The sequence below is a fragment of the Calonectris borealis genome, chromosome 1 (assembly GCF_964195595.1).
Source record: "Calonectris borealis chromosome 1, bCalBor7.hap1.2, whole genome shotgun sequence".
Lineage (NCBI taxonomy): Eukaryota > Metazoa > Chordata > Aves > Procellariiformes > Procellariidae > Calonectris > Calonectris borealis.
Genome location: NC_134312.1, coordinates 128,231,533 through 128,248,597, shown reverse-complemented (window position 1 = coordinate 128,248,597; position 17,065 = coordinate 128,231,533). Strand labels below are relative to the sequence as shown.

At 34.6% G+C, this 17,065-nt stretch overlaps 1 protein-coding gene across 2 annotated transcripts in view; it reads right to left on the bottom strand.

The window, feature by feature from the left end:
* The window catches only part of DMD (dystrophin), a 1,244,291-nt gene that overhangs the window by 243,206 nt on the left and 984,020 nt on the right, over positions 1 to 17,065 (bottom strand). For both annotated transcript variants that reach the window (XM_075174519.1, XM_075174510.1), the window contains exon 55: positions 8,486 to 8,675. In XM_075174519.1, coding sequence (XP_075030620.1) covers positions 8,486 to 8,675 — 190 coding nt within the window. The remainder of the gene's footprint in view (positions 1 to 8,485; positions 8,676 to 17,065) is intronic.

The following is a 17,065-nucleotide window of genomic DNA, read 5'->3' as shown; positions in this document are numbered from 1 at the left end:
GTCTTTGGCCCTTTGCTACTGGGTTATTGCATCTATCACATCTATCCATGGTTCATAAAATAAAAATAAAAATACATCACAGAACCCGATTGAACATAGACACCATCTTTGTCCTGTTCTTCAGGCACATTTATACACACTATACACTGATATGTCATCAGAGTTACCAGAGGCTACCTTTTTATGTTGTAAAATACTTCTTTCCCCTCCATCTAATGCATTCAATTAAAAATACAGGTATTAACACAGAACACTATTCTTTTACCAAAATATATGATCTTACCAGCTACCTAGGAACTCAGTGTGAATAGATCTAATCAGAAGGACCGTAGCCTGTAAGAGGTCTCAGTCCAGAACTGTGCTAACAGTTCCAACTCTATTTGCGCAAAAGCATCAATCCGATAATAAACTACCAAGGTAAATCCCAATTAAAAAAAAAAAAAAAATTCAAGCAAATCACCATTCATGTTTGGATGATAACTTTCAAGGAAATCTTTATTTTAGGTGTAAGAGTAATGGATTAAGAGAAAAAACACTTGGAGGCCAAAGGTTGCAGATTTCAATTCTGTGCATAAGAAAAGAAACCCCAATTTTAATTTATGATACTCTGAAAAATACTTGCACTACTTTCATCCCTTACCTCTAGCTTTCACCTTTCAATCTCCCCATCAGTTTCCACTAATAAGAGTAATTTTAAAATTTATAATAATTTTTATTCCCTGTGGTCCCTTCTCCTCACTTCATCTTTTTCTTTTTACTATCCACTTTTCCTTTTCACTCACTTAAACACATTACTCAGGAACTCCTGGGAGATGCTTATGAAATTTTCTCAAGAAATAGCAAGAAAGTTTTCAGTTTCTTACTTTCTCATATTAAAGCTTTTCCATTTAGTATATTGAGGTAAAAATTAATTACACTACAGAATGGCTGACTATATAACCTGTGATTATGTGATCAGATCAGAGATCAGAAAAATCACAGAACAGTTAAGGCAGGAAGGCACCTCTGGAAATAATCTGATCCAACCTCCCTGCTCAGAGCAGGCCATGTCCAGCCAGGGTTTGAAGATCTCCAGTAATAGAGATGCCACAACCTCTCTGGACAGCCTGTTTCATGACTTGACCATCCTCACAGGTTTGTCACTGAGCACTACTGAGAAGACGCCGGCTCCATCTTCTTTACACATTCCCTATCAGGTATTTACATACCTGGATAAGATCCCCCTGAGCCTTCTCTTCTCTAGGCTAAACAGTGCCAGCTCTCTCAGTCTCTCCTCGTATGAAAGATGCTCCAAACCCTTAATCATCTTTGTTGCTGGGCTCGCTCCAGTAAGTCCACGTCTCTCTCGTACCAAGGAGCCCAGCCCTGACCCAGCGCTCCAGAGGAGTCTCATCAGTTGCTGAGCACAGGGGAAGGGTCACCACCCTCGACCTGCTGGCAACGCTTTACCTAACGCACCCCAGGGTGCTGTTGGCTGCTTTTGCCACAAATGTGCCAGATTAGAGTTTAAGGACAAAATTAAATCGGTCCAACGAAGATGAAGAAAAACTTTTCCTAGTATTAGCTGGGTGAGCAGGCACTTGGCTCTGATAGGAAACATTCAGATTCAAGCCTTTAGCCTCAGCTGGAATGGCTGCAAACGAGTGCCATAACCACGACACAGTCACTGGCCATGAGGGAGTTTTCTTCCCGGTCGGGAATTCCACACCTGCCAAAACTGCAAGTGTAGGTTCATAGAGGTTTCGTTGGGTCAGTTTCGCACTTGCTGTTAACAGCAAAGAAACATTATTCCCCTCCCTCATGACCACTAATCACGATACTGAAAAATTCTTGACCAGGTGTTTACAAAGTAACATCATCCAATATTTCACAAAATCCACATGGTAACTTTTCACTCTGAGATAATATCTTGCCCTGTCTCAGATTAGGCTGCGATAGCATTTGTGTTAAAACTTAGATTTTGGAATTTCTCTTCTATTACTCAATGGAGTAAGATGGCTCTGACAGTTGTTATTCCATTTCAGGTACTATGGAACAGATTTTATGTCAGAATTGGTAACAGGTTAGTGTAAAATAAAATAGGTGAGGGAAGAAGATAATATTTGATTTTTAAAGCTTTCAGAGAACAATTTCAAGCAGGAGTGAGTGAGAAAGTGTTTCAGAACAGAGACTGGAAGTACTAGAAAATTAATTACTATTAAATATTTTGTAGTAAAGTGAATTGAACTGAGCAAGGATGTTACAGATACTCTCTCTCTTCCCTGTTAGTCAAGTTCATCATCTAATCCATACACCATGTCACAAAATTAATTGTACTGGGCAACTATACATAAATTATGTTTGAAATAAAGTTGGAAATAATTTTATTCTCTCAGACAACCTATACTGGTAAATAATTGAGAAGAGTCAGAACATGTATCTACCTCAATTTCCTACTATTGAAAAAACAGTTGCTTGGACAGCTTAAAAACAAGCGAACACCTTTGAAGTATTGAAATGAATAGAAGAGACAAGACTGCCTTGCCTGCTGTTCATGTCTCTTGTTTTAGATAAAAACAACACTGTGAGAAAATATGGGTACTGCCCGTACTATATATTCTTAGGTATACATTCTTAGGTATAACTTAAGGCACTGCATATTTTTCATATTATTAGCAGCAAAACTCCTGCATCTAATGGAAAACTACTTAGGTTATAGGCTAAGTGAGCATGAAGGTCGTAATAAAAATAAATTTGCTATGTATTTCATGCCAAAGTTATTAACTTTGCTTCATTTATCATATGCTGTCATACTTTTAGTCAGTCTACACTACCAATAATTCATCAGTCATTATAGATTATTTCAGATATATTTGGTAACCTGTGTATATAGTATAGAAGCATTCTCCAGTTATTGTTTAACTAGGTGTCACATGCAGTATTCTTTGTCAAATTTCAGTGAAAAAAGCCTGTAATTAAATTCATCTACAGGCTTAATATTAAATGATTGCATTCATAAAATAACAGGATAAATCCACACTACCTTCAAAATTATAGCTAATATTACATAAGCTGTATAAAATGTCACATACAATTATTGCTAAAAAGGTAGAACAGAGGAGTAATTAACACAGTTGAGACTTCATATCACTAGAAGTACGAAAGCAGAAAGTAAAATTAATTATTTTCATCTCCCTCATATGGTTACTTATCAAACCAGGCCTCCTGGGGACACATGATGTATTTCAACTAGACAATAAAAAGCAGCACATAATTACACAACTCCTTGGAGTTACTGGTTTGTATCCTTGAAAATTCTCCAGAAAGTATTCTAACTGTGTGAATCACCTCAACTATTACATTGCTGTCAGTTCAGACAAATGATGCATGCAAATACATGCTTATATAAACAGTGTTTATAATGCAACAGTTAATATAATTACATCATCAGGTAATTGAATGTGCATTTATGTAAGTCTCACGCTTCTCTTTCTGCTACTGAATAAACTAAGTACTAAGTACTAGGGAAAGATTAATCTTTATTAGTGACATTTGAGCTAACGGTTTCTGAACATGAAAAGCAAAAGAAACACCTAAAAATGTGAGATTTTCCTAGACAAGCAACTTCTGCTATATAAAACACTTCCCGCACAGCAAGATATTATTTTCCTCGTTGTTTAAAAAAATAAATTAAAGCTTAAGAGTGTAAAGCAGAAAACTGCTGGATCACTAAAAAGCAAGATAAACATTTTTAGTGACACGGAGATAAAGCTACTACTGAACTCAGAAATTCAGTTTTTTCATTATTTGTGTAGAAAGATAAGGATCAAAACACTGCTTTAAATGTATTGCCTAAAAATAGCAGATTAAAACAAAACCGTAACATTTCAGGACTCCTAATGACTATTTTCATATTATTCAAGTCCATGCAACTGCATCAAGAACAAGACAGAGACTGCAGATCTAAGTCCATATGTCATATATAACCATAACTTCTATGAACTCTATAAACCGAGGTAGTCGAAGTTTCTTTTGAAAGACTCGTGAGACAGTGATCTTTAATCAGAAACTACCATTCTGTTTCGCCTCCTAGGATCTGGATTCAGCCTGGCTGATGAGAAAAAAAAAATATGACTTCAAGTGGAAAAAAAAAGTCAATTGGAAAACTGTAATCCTGAAAGCGTTTAGGATCTTTTCTATACTGCAGCAGAGCTTGTGGTTATACTACATATGCTGCATGTTAAAAAACATATTAAGGACATAGACTATATTTGAATGTGTCTGGTTTTATATATGTACAATTTACATAGCAAGTTTCTTGGGATACAAGTCATTGCCTGATGTGTTTTACAGGGTAAATGCATTTCTGGCCTACAGTACAGAGTAAAAAAAAGGCTTATCACTATTTATGGTTTATGGGGCTGATGATACAGATTAGTGAGCAATAACCCCTTCCCACAAAGTACATAAATGCATATTTTTGAGATTTCAGAGACTTATTAAAGCTCCTTTTTGTTTGAATCTTTTATATGCATAAGCTGTGAGCAAATGGCTGTACTTTTGTCACGTTCTTAATTTTCATCCTTATGCATCAAAGTGAATTGTGAGAGAGAACTCTTACAAACAGGGTATGAAGACTCGAAGAATCAATGCAGCAAGACTCGAAGAATCAATGCACCTCGAATACTGTGTTCAGTTCTGGGCCCCTCACTACAAGAAGGACATGGAAGTGCTGGAGCGTGTCCAGAGGAGGGCAACGAAGCTGGTGAAGGGCCTGGAGCACAAGTCTTATCAGGAGTGGCTGAGGGAACTGGGGTTGTTTAGTCTGGAGAAGAGGAGGCTGAGGGGAGACCTCATCGCGCTCTATAACTACCTGAAAGGAGGTTGTAGCGAGGTGGGTGTTGGTCTCTTCTCCCAGGTAACCAGCAATAGGACGAGAGGAAATGGCCTCAAGTTGCACCAAGGGAGGTTTAGATTGGACATGAGGAGAAATTTCTTTACTGAAAGAGTGGTCAGGCCTTGGAACAGGCTGCCCAGGGAAGTGGTGGAGTCACCATCCCTGGAGGTATTTAAAAGACGTGTAGATGAGGCCCTTAGGGACATGGTGTAGTGGGCATGGTGTGTTGGGTTGATGGTTGGACACGATGATCTTAGAGGTCTTTTCCAACCTTAATGATTCTGTGATTCTACGAATAACTGAGGAATAGATGAAAAGCCATACTCTTTTTCCTGACCATTCAGGAAACAATCAATAAAATTGTTTTATTGACAAAATTGTGCTTTAAGAAGTAAAAGTCCTTAATATTTGCTTCATTATCCAGTTTTGTAGCAACATAGATGGGCAATGTTTGCACCACTACCAGGAAACTGTACCTATTTGAACAGAAAGGTTTTACAATGAAGACTACTGATACAGAGCACAGTGTTATGACTATTACAAATATTACCCATCTTAATGAATTAATTAATTTTACAGCTAAGCACTCTCAGATTATTATATAAACTACTTTTTTTTGCTTTTGATTAATTTCCTTGTGTCATTCAAATTATTTTTTAATGCGAAGTTTTATATAAGAAGAACCATAGCATAAGATTCGACTTCGTGAACTGTGGAACAGTTCATAAACATGGATGTGGTTTTTTGCTTATAGCTGGCCTTAGTGCCAGAGAAGGATCAAGGACATATTTAACTTGCTAGTGTATCTGTAGCCATAGCCTCCACTAATTTATTCCCATACTTTGTTTCCAACCGACTTTTACTTGCATTGTCCATTAACTTTATATGAAACTCACATACACATCATCAGAAAAGTCTATCAGGTACTAGTGAAGAAACAGAAGTTTATGTAAGTTTGTGTTTTCATCTGCACATATGTCCCTCCAGTAATGGTGAATCACTAAAAAAGCACCGTTTATCATTTGAGAATAATGCAAAGTCTCCAGAAAAACCTGTGGTCACTACAACAGCTTCACACATGTTAACACATTGTATTACTGAGTAAACAAATTCACCACTTGGTTCAAATAATTTACAGTTAACTTTCCTGGACCTAAAACATTTGCTGTTACTGAAATCCCTATTCTAATAAGAGAACAGACTAAAGATGATGCTCTAATTATTAAGAACACACACTAGTAAAAAGATACATCCTTTTAAATTAACTGTAGTTAATGACTATGCCTCAAATCAGGGATAATTTAATGAAATGGACAAAGATGCAAATCTTAAATGGCCACTTTACTGTAGTTCTTAAAAAATTACAGAAAAAAATGGTCTTTCCCAATTGTGACTTCTAAAAAAAGCATCATTCTGTTTACTTAAACAGAACTTTCCTTATTCCAGTAGAAATAAGGAGCTTTTCTTCTGAGGAAGAAAGAAAAAAAAAAAAAGACGGTTCTACCAGCTTTTAGCAAAATACCCATCAGACTCCTTTCAGAAGGAGGGCATTTGAAAATCCACTTGTGCTTGTTATATTATGAGATTTCTTCTGGAGGCTTAAAAATGGTATAATGACACAAACAGTGATAGGCCCAGGAAGAAAACCAAGTCGATCTACATAGAGACAGATCAGCATGCAGATGCAAATGAAAAAAAGCCCACAACAAACAACACTATCAAAGTATTTCCTCCTGCAATCATCAACTAGTCAGGTAGACAGGTATATATGAATCTTTTGGGAGCAAAAAACAATATAACAACCACTTTTTTGACTCTGCATACTAATGTTTCTTCAGATGTAAGAATAACTTCTCTTGTACAGCCAAGATTAGTAAACAGAACGATGTTTGCTTTTTGGAAGTGAAACAAACAGAGACTCTACAACAGTTTTTACCCTTCCTGCCTTAGAAGATCTGGTATTTAAATACCAAAAACCTAGAAAGAAGAATTGAAAATTTAATCTTACATGTCAATTGAAGTGCAGAATAATCTTTAGAAGAAAGCTTACAGTTCAAAGCAATTGTTCACCTGATAGATATTTTATGTACTTCATTAATTATTTATGGCGGGAAGGATTCGTATATATTTATTTTTCCTTTCGTCTATAGCTCTGGATGGTTCTTATGTGGAAATTAAAAAAAAAAAGATAACCAGGTCTACAAAGCTCCATTACAGTTAAAAATTAAGCATTTGACCTAAATTTTTAGGTATCTCTATTTTGCCAAATAATCCATTTTTCATTGATCACATAAAAAATAAACTTCTGCCAATACTTGATAATTCAATTGTTTTAGCACCATTACAACCAAAAACCTAATCTAGAGAATATATATATTATATATATATTGAAAATCAACCACTCAGTCTAGAACTATCTTCCATTCAAATCTGCTCTCCAGGATCATGCAACTGAATTTAGAAACACATGAGGACTTAAGGTACATTACTATAAAATCAAATTGGCATAAAGACAGATCACTATTAAAAATGTGGTTCAGACTTCACTGTTGTTCAGTGCAAGAACTGTAGATTTCAGAGTATGATGTAATTGAATTTAGCAGCAGTTCAGTCAAATAGTTAAAACCATGTATTAAGACAATAGTGCCCAAAGAAGGTAGCAGTATTTCCACCCAATGTACTTACTCAACATAATCACTTACAACCAAAATTTTCCACAGAATTTTTCATAAATAAATTAATGTATAGAGGCTTCAGTGCCTGGACCTTCCAGTTTTGAACTTTCCGTCAACATGAAAGTCATGCACTATCAAGGAATGTTGGAAGAAAGGGGCCTGCCTTCGACAGCCAACCAACCTTATTTAAGAAATCTAAGACCTCATACAGATATGTGTATATTCCTCTCAATAACTGTAGTGAATAAAGCACAATGAAAGTATAATACCATATTTCAACAGCACCATCTCAACTAATTATTTTTTCTTTCTCAAGGTTCTCCAGAACACCAAATTATTTCTCTTCTCTTTTTTAAGATTCTCTCTCTTTAACATTTTTTTGTTTCCAGAGAAAAACAATTGTCTGAAAACTGTCCAGCCACTAACTATGAAATATTTTAATCATTGTCTCTTTTTATTATCGCAACAGAGCATGTTGACAATGATCAGCTAAATAAATAAAGTAATGGAGGAAAACTAATTCACTTAAGCTACAGAGAAGGCAATTTATATAACTTCTGTAAATACCAGGAATAGTTAATAAACTCTTATGTCTGTCAAGTGCTCAATTCAAGACTGTAGCTTGGCAGAGTAATTCATTTTTATGTGATAAAAAAATCTAAATGCCCATTTCAGCAAAGTTTCCTTTCTGTATATTTTAAAGCTGTACTTCAAGGCACTTTTTCAAATGTGTTATATGCTGGAAGATGTCAGACAGAATCATGATGTGACTTACACTAGATCCCTGCAACAATTTCCAAAGCAACACTTAAAGGTTAGTAGTAGAACAAGTTCTCTTTTTCAAAACAGTTTCAGTTTTGAAAAACTGCACACTGGGAAAAAACCCACCACTATGGATACCTGACATGTCTCTAAACTGAAGTGCTTGACTTACCTGCCACTGTTTCATGAGCTCCCAAACTGGTTTGGCATCCTCTAGTATCTTTTCTTTGTGTGTAGCATCCTGCAGGACATTCGCAGTTGTTTCAGCTTCTGTAAGCCAAGCAAGGAATTTTTCGAGATCCAGGTAGAATTGCTGCAACATTCTTAGGGCTGATTCCAGTGCAGCTTCACGCTCACAAACCCTGCGCAAGTACAAATAGTCAAATGCAGCACTCTTAGGAAGAAAAAAAAACTTAATCATTAAATCAAAATGTAACAAAGACATACTATATATTTTTCATGTACCAATCAAGGTAAATTTGCAGATACATTAGCTACAGAACTTGCACTGTGTGTTTGGCAGGTAGGGTTCCTTTTTTATCTTTTCTCCTGAGAAGTAGTAACTGCAATTCATCTGGTAAAAAATTAAGCAAAAGTACTTCTTTGAAAGTACTATGCCTGAAACATGCACAATTAAAAAAAAAAAAGAAGAAAAAAAATCAGAATTAATTCCTTGATTTGTTTTAATCAAAGATTGTTTTCTTAATTGTCGACACTACAATGGGAAAACTTGTTTATTTTTAGAAATCATGAAATAGTTCCTGGCCACTGCACAGTATGATGAATTCAATTATTAGTTTTTATGACTTGAAACCTTTGGAGAATGCGTTCAACACCTTAACCCCTCTAATAACACTGAAGTTTGGGGGGGAGGGAGGTTCTGTTTTGGTTTGGGTTTTTCTAATATGAATGTGATAAATTACAAAAAAGATCTCTACCAGTTACATGATAAAATACAATTTTTAAATACAAAGGCTGTCTTATCCTTGGGGAAGATCTAAATCATAGATTGAAAAAGAGCTCCAGCAATTCTGGTCCTGAAAAAACATTGAAGTACATCTGTGTTTTATCAGCATTCATATGCAATGTAGGTGTCACATGTACTCACCGATTTTTTTACATTGAACTTAAGCTAAAGATGGATTTAGAAATGTAAGCAGGTAAGTATGACATACTGTTCATTAACACGAGTCTGTCAAGGCTACTTAGGTATTGTATTACATGCATATTTGTTTAACATCAGCATGATAACTGAGTAATTTTTTAAACTCAGAAAATATATAGTAAAGTCATTTGATAATTTATGTTACTTCAAGCGGAATGAATGCAATTTGATGCACACCTATGTTTAGTCTACAAATCTGTGGTGATGTGGATATCTCTAGATAGATTTCCTGTCTAGTTTTATAGTTATTTAGACAGAGACTAAGATACTAGATTTTAGCAGATATCATTTCTCAAGTCATAATTTATCATAACTTTACCAAAGGAGGCCATGAAATTTCTAAGAGCTAATCTCTATTTCAAATCCTGTTTGCTGTCATGAAGAGGTTGTACTCCTCGATAAGTAATGATATCATCCTAAAACCTAGTACACTAGTTGAAGTAAGAAAAGAAACAAAAAATTAACACAAGTTTTGCCAAGTGGCACTGACTTAACATGTTTTTCAACAAGCATATAAGTAAATTGCAACAGAAGATAGTAAGAACAGAAAAAAATCAGAGTACAGGTGAGGACAACCATTTCAGAAAAAAAAAAATCCTCCCCAAGAGTCAAATCTCACAATAACTACGACATTTCTATCATATTTTTAATCCTTTAACATCTTATTTGCTTTTCTCTATACTTTTGTAAAAAAAGGAATTTATTCTTGGATCTTTTTTTGATTTAAAAACTGAGAAAGCTATTGAATGTCTCACTACAAAGTCATCCACTGATTTTTAAAACTTAAAAACAGACTGGATTTTTATCTCAGGTGCACCTGTTGCCATCTACAAGAATTCTCCACATCATGGCACTGCTTAGCCTGTATTACAATGTGTCCCCAGGGGCCTCTTAGGAGGAGCGTAATACACACTTAGCTTCAGAATAGTGAATATGATCTCTTTCCCAACTTTATTCTGCATGGACATAAACATGGCCTGTGGTTAGGCCACTCTTCAAGTTTAAAACAACTGCAATGAAAGAATTTGTCATTCTTTTGTTAAACTAAAAAAAAATTACATAGATATCACCTCTAAATATACTAACAATACACATTAAATCAGTATAAACTAAGAAAAAAGACAATAAGAAACAGAAACTCTTTTACCTGGAAAATACTGTATTAACCTGTTTATCACTTTTAGCTCAAAAATTGCATCACATTTATTCAATAGAACTTGGAAATGGAATAAACTTACATAAACTAAAAATATTTTATCCAGTTCTTCAGAACACAATTCTGTTGTAAGATATGCTTTATAGCATTATTCTAACTCAATTTTCAATGTGCAACATGATAGCTAAAATCAGTGCCTTTGCAGAATCATGTATAACACTTTTTTCACACGCAGATCCTTCAAAACATTAAAGCCGTATTTTTAAATACAATCTACGTGAATTCCTATAAATACATAGCAATGCTCTAATAACAGCATTCTGCAAATAGTGACATTTTTAAAAAAAAAAAAAAGAAGGCTTAAGTCTATTTATGTATATTTAAATCTTTGCATGATATTCTGAGAAGTAGGACCCAAAGCTACATTCATCCACTTGTGTAAATACCTAGTGCATTTTTATTCTACAAAAAATAAGAACACAAGCACAGATATGAAAAATATATTCAAAGGGAGAGCTATTAGAAGTATTACTCAAAATCTGAATTTATGTTTTAGAGACATTTGCAGACTACATGAAAAAATATAGTATTTTATTGATCTGGGTAAAGAATTAAGTTTTAGTTATGAAGACTCTTCCAGCACTTCTATTCTACGATGCACAGAAATCTTATGGCACATAATTCTTTCAGCCTACAGAAATGTGTTCCTTATCTATAAGCATACTAATACACCCACCAGAAAATATCTAGTACTTTGCATTTTAAATTTTGATACATCTAACATGCAATAAACGTTCAACTACATTGACAGCTCTGCAGTGTATCAATAAGCTTCACTCTACTTGACTTTCTAATTACTTCAAAATTATGAGGTTCGAATAGAGGAAAGAATGTCTGAAAATGAAGAATAAAACTGAGTATCAAATCCAGCATATGATAAGATAAATTGCACAAAATTATAGGGGAGACAAAAATACATATATTGAACAAGAAGTTATTGCACACAAACAAAACAAAGATGCTTTCTTTTTAGTCTGTATCAGCCACATATGTTTAATTCCATAGTGAGTGCAAGCTGTAAGAAAAGAACATGAAGTAAGCAGAAATATATTTTAGTGGAAATGGAAAACTGCACAGTAGCAACACTACAAAATACTGCTGAAATACTAAAAGATAATCATAACAAAAATTATTTTTAATGGAATGATCCTCTGTTTTTTTCTGTTCTACTATGATATAAAAATAAGCACATAGTGGTGTAACCAAAAGCTTCCTATTCATGGGAGAAATACTAAAGGTGGGATTCATCTTATTTCTATCCAGCTACCCAGAAGTTAGGCAACTACACTGCCTCTGCAAAACATGGAGACAAGCATTTCTGGAATTTAATTCCTCCTCCATTTTCTGTACACATCTGTTGAACCAGATTCAAGGTCAGAGCAAATTTTTTTCTCTTGACTACAATGGTAAGTTACCCAAAGCTTACAAAATTTTAATTTTACACAAGCCTAAATTTTACACAATTACAGGTAGGGAAGATGGTCCCCAATGTAGTCTGGGAACTGATTTTTAGGAGTCAGTGGCATCAGTGACAGCAGACTGACCAGCTCTAGTTGTCATATGAGCTTTGCTGCAGGACAGAAATTATGGTACTCTGTTAAGAATGTGTTAGCTGAAGGCTTCAAGTTGAGGGAAAATGGCGGCACATCAGAGGAAGTGAGTCACATAATGTATAATTGTGAACATTTATACTCAAAGTAAGAGGTTCTTAAGGGTTTAAAAAAAAATCCACAAAAAAAAGAATAAAATACCAGCCTCTGCTAAAAGACATTGCTGAGATGCTGAGAACTTTTGAAGCTAATATTTTTGAAACATAGCTGTTTACAAATGTTTGGGAAGATAAGCAGGAGGAAAATTAAGTTATCTGAAATCTGTGTGATCTTTAAATTCATAAGCAAGGTACTGTATTATTAACTAAAAGTCAGAGTCTGTACCGTGATATACATACAAAATAAATACATACAACAAAATACAAAATCTATACAACTGAACATCTTGTTATGGAATCTAACAAGAAGAGAAAGTGCTGAGGTATGGGGAATTATGGTGTCATTAAACGTATTGCAGGAGTTCTTCATTCAACAATCACCAATCCCATACAACACAAGGAATACAGTGTTTAGAGAGGCTCCATGAGTGTGAATAACAGATTTTTCTTCAGCTGTAGTATTTGCTACATAATTTGGAAGGAATCATTCACATTTTCTGAGTATTTGTTTGTCTATTTGAAATTGTGACGCTTATTCTCATTACAAGGGTCAGTGTTTAAATAATGCTTTGAGATGCTCAGATAACAAGAAACATAGTAAGTGCAGAGCATTATGCCAATGTACACTACACTGTATTAATACAGAATGCATAATACGTAAGGAAATACATTGAAGAGTGAGCACAGAAAATATTTATAATGGACAAACCAACAAATTTCTGTTCCACAGGTATTTCTTCAAGGGCAATAATAGTGGAGAAATTCTGCATCATTCAGTGTTCAATAGATCACTAAATCACAATTCCATCTGCAGACTGTGGTGATCTAATGTTATCACACTGAGATGTAAAAGAAAATATCCTCGACTACTGGCTGACAATGTATCAGTAAATGGTTTTACTTCTATAGTTCATGCGGTTCTCTCTATATAATTGTATTTTCTCCTTTCTGACATTACAATTCCATACAATTAAAAAAACCCAAATAGTTACCTGAATTTCCCTTTTCTGGACCCAACTATCACTTTGAACTACATGCATCTTCCTGCTAATGCTGGAAGCAGTTTGCACTTTTTCATGAGGATCATATCCCTTCTGCCAAAGGGATGTGACAAAGGAACAATTGCAAAGCTTTATTGGAACATTTAATTTTTACCACTAAATAAATTTAAGCTCTGTCTGGTAACTCTTCTTCAGCTACTTTAACTTGGACTGATAGAGGTAGAATAATTTAACCTCAGATAAAGCAGGAACACGAGGAGATGTCACAGATATGAAAAGAAAATGAAATTCTTAAAATGAACATTAAATTCTTAAAATAACTATTATTGATAGAATTTTGAAATGCAAATTCAAAATAAATCATACTATTTTATTTTGGGAATGCTGCTTAGAGGAACTTTCTTCCAGAATCTAGGGACTATATTTTGTAGTGCCAGTTAAAGTTATTAATACATGCTAGTAAGTGATTAATCTGCAGATTAACTCCGGAACGCCTGATACATATTAAGTGTGGAAAACGATGTTGAGACAGCATTTTAAGTACTGCTTTCTTGTGGTTTTCTGGATCTCAGCCAGTTTGACACCTCACTCAGGGACACATAGTATTTTTCCAGTAACACTTTTGCTTAAATATTCCTTTTAGTTCAACCATCCTGATAAAGGCTTTTCTCTTCTGTAGAGCATTGGTACATGTATGTGGATCTGAATTTTTGGAGTGATCTTTATACATACATGCTTACGTCTTACTATCATTATTTCGTCTGGCTTGTTGGAAAGCATTCTTCACCAAGTTGATCCTAGAATAATGGAGATCGCTTACCTGTGTGCAACTGTACCTCTGAAATCACTTCCTTGTTGCAAATGATTAGAAAGCCTCAAAGTGCAGCTCAATGCAGAGCTAAAATATCAGCTTCTGAACCACTCCAGAGATCAGCGTTCAGATGTAGCTGACATTCGCCCGCAGGCCTTTATACTCCCATTATTCTGAGTGAGGAACCAGGAAAGGTTGGTGTGCTGGTACAGAATTTGTACTTGAGAGACAGGCTTTCAGTTTTTTTCAGTCATTTTGTGCTTTAGTCCCTTCCTGTAAGGACTAAGGGACAAACATGATGAAAAAGCTACCTCTAAAAAGGCAACAATAAGTTTCTAGAACTCTTTGCCTGATCTTTGTCATTGCTAATATCTCCCTGAAGACAGCTGATGTGGAGAACTGAAAGAACGAAAGATTTCATTTCAGTGGTGGAAAGGTCTTTGAATAAAGAAAAAATGCGGGTGTTTTTAGGGAATTTTTTCTAACAGGCTTTTCTTGTCCCCATTGCTTTTGTCTCTTTTTCCCTTCTTGCCTTGGCATAGGTCTAGAATATATAAAAACATATTATAAGTGTACATTTTCCCTATGTTCATCATAACCATAGATTATCACACTTACATAGTGAACTACAGAAAAATAATTAATGAAACTAAGTGGATTATTTTAATTCCTTTGTAATTAAAACTAATTACAGGTTATCTTTTTGTTATTGAAAACATTTTATGTTTACTTGGGATTTCTAATCTCCTGCTAAATTTTTATTAAAATCAATCACTTTCCAGAGAGTAAATCTTAAGAACTATCAGGCTAAAGAAAAGGGAATCTGAACAACACACAATAATCACAAACATATGAAGTAAAGTCATTAAAAATGACTTGTAGATACAGAATAACGTTGTGGTGGACTCACTCAAGAGGCTTTTCTAAATAGCTCTTAGTCAAAACTTAAAAAAAAGTATCTTAAAAAACAAAACAAGCAAACAGAAAAACCGCAAAACAAATAAACAAAAAAGCAACAAACAACCCCACAAGCTCCCCCTCACCCCCCGCCCCAGTTCTCTGAACTCATCGAACAGATTCCAGTCTAACCCTTGTATCATTCAAGTAATGCCCCAAGAAAACATGGGAAGATAACATTTAATAATTCTGGTATTCCCATTAAAGAAGTAGTCAGAAAAAGAAAAATCCTAAACTAAAAACAAACAGACAAAACTGGTCTCTTATTCTATGAATAGAAAAAAAGATTATTGTTCTGTTTAAGTCTTCTTCACAGTTCATGGTCTATAATACATGAATTACGTTTTTCCTTGCCTTCCAAAACATATCATTCTTTTGAGGTTCCAAAGCAGTCAACAGTGTGATCTAATAAACAGCATATTAATTACTCAGATACAATTTATTAAGATAAAATCTTTGCTTTCTAAGACAGGGAAGTGTAATTAAAACTGATTATGAAAATAATTATATTCTAAAGGCACTTGTTTTCTTAACCTTAATTACTGTAGAAACAACTAAATTTAATAAGACTGTGAAATGCACTGATGGCATTACATGAAATCAATTACGGCTCACAAAGGATACCATTAAACTGTTAGTGTAGTTTCCATTTAAAACTGCAACCTCTGAGGGCTGAGCTCAGTGGCCTAGCAGAACAGTGATTTGCTACCATGCAAGAGAAAGAAGCCTCAGTTTCCAGACCGGAAAACTTCTCTGGCAGCACTTACAGTTCTTATTGTACCATGCATCATCTTAAGTTAAGTGAGAGCAAAACTAAATAAATACTTAGATAAACACACACATTATTTTTTTCCCTCTGAAGTAGTCTTAAGTAGTACTCATATCAGACAAAGATGCTGACAGATCAGATTGACTCAAAATATTTTAAAACAACTATTCCCATATGCCACTATATTTTAAGAAGCATAAAACTGCTAAAAAGAAATAAAGATGACGGTCAAGGTCCAGCTCTGTAATATTCAGCTCAGAAGCAGCTCGTAACCAAAACTAGTTAACATCTGAGTAAGAAGAAGAGACGGCAGACTGCCTACTGTTTCTTGTATCTATATAATCTGATACAGTAATATTAGTTGTAAAGAATCATTCCATATCTTCTACAGTTATTCTTTATTATTCAGGAAGCTTCAGGCTCCTACAGAAAACTGAAATATAGAATAAGTTCCCTACTATAAGGAGATAATGTGATTAAAACAGATCTACTGCAGAAAGATTGGAATACAACAGGAACTATAACCAGAGGTAATATGACAATACAAAGTAATACTAATAAATTATTATTATGGAGTTTCCACAACATTGGGAAGAAACTGTAACTCTAGTTCTGTTCCTCGGGATCATGTAAATATAAATAAATAAATAATGAAATTCCAGAGCCCAGTTCAGCAAATTCAGATGATGTTCAATTCACACTCAGTTCAACAGAACTCAGTACGTCTTGATATAAAAGCCTTACAGAGAAAATCCTAACTCACTGAGATGAATGGCTAACCTTCAACTGACTTCAAATGGAACAGGATGTTCTGTGATAGTTTTACCTCAATTCTTTTTTTGGACAAATTTCAAAGATAAAAATTCTTAGCAGAAGAAAATGTAACCCTTCAAAGAACAATTCTAGACATTTTAACAGAGTGGAGACAGGCATAAATACACCAAAACACTAAGTCTGGGAGTGAGGAGGTCTGACTATTCTGCTATGAAAAGCCATGACAAAAGTGGATATACCTGAAATTTTGTGTGCTCACATGCAATTCTGGCAGACTCATCCAAATCTAACTCTTAAATAGTGCATGATTTGCAATGTTTTCTTCCTCCTCAAGAAACTTTGAAATAATTA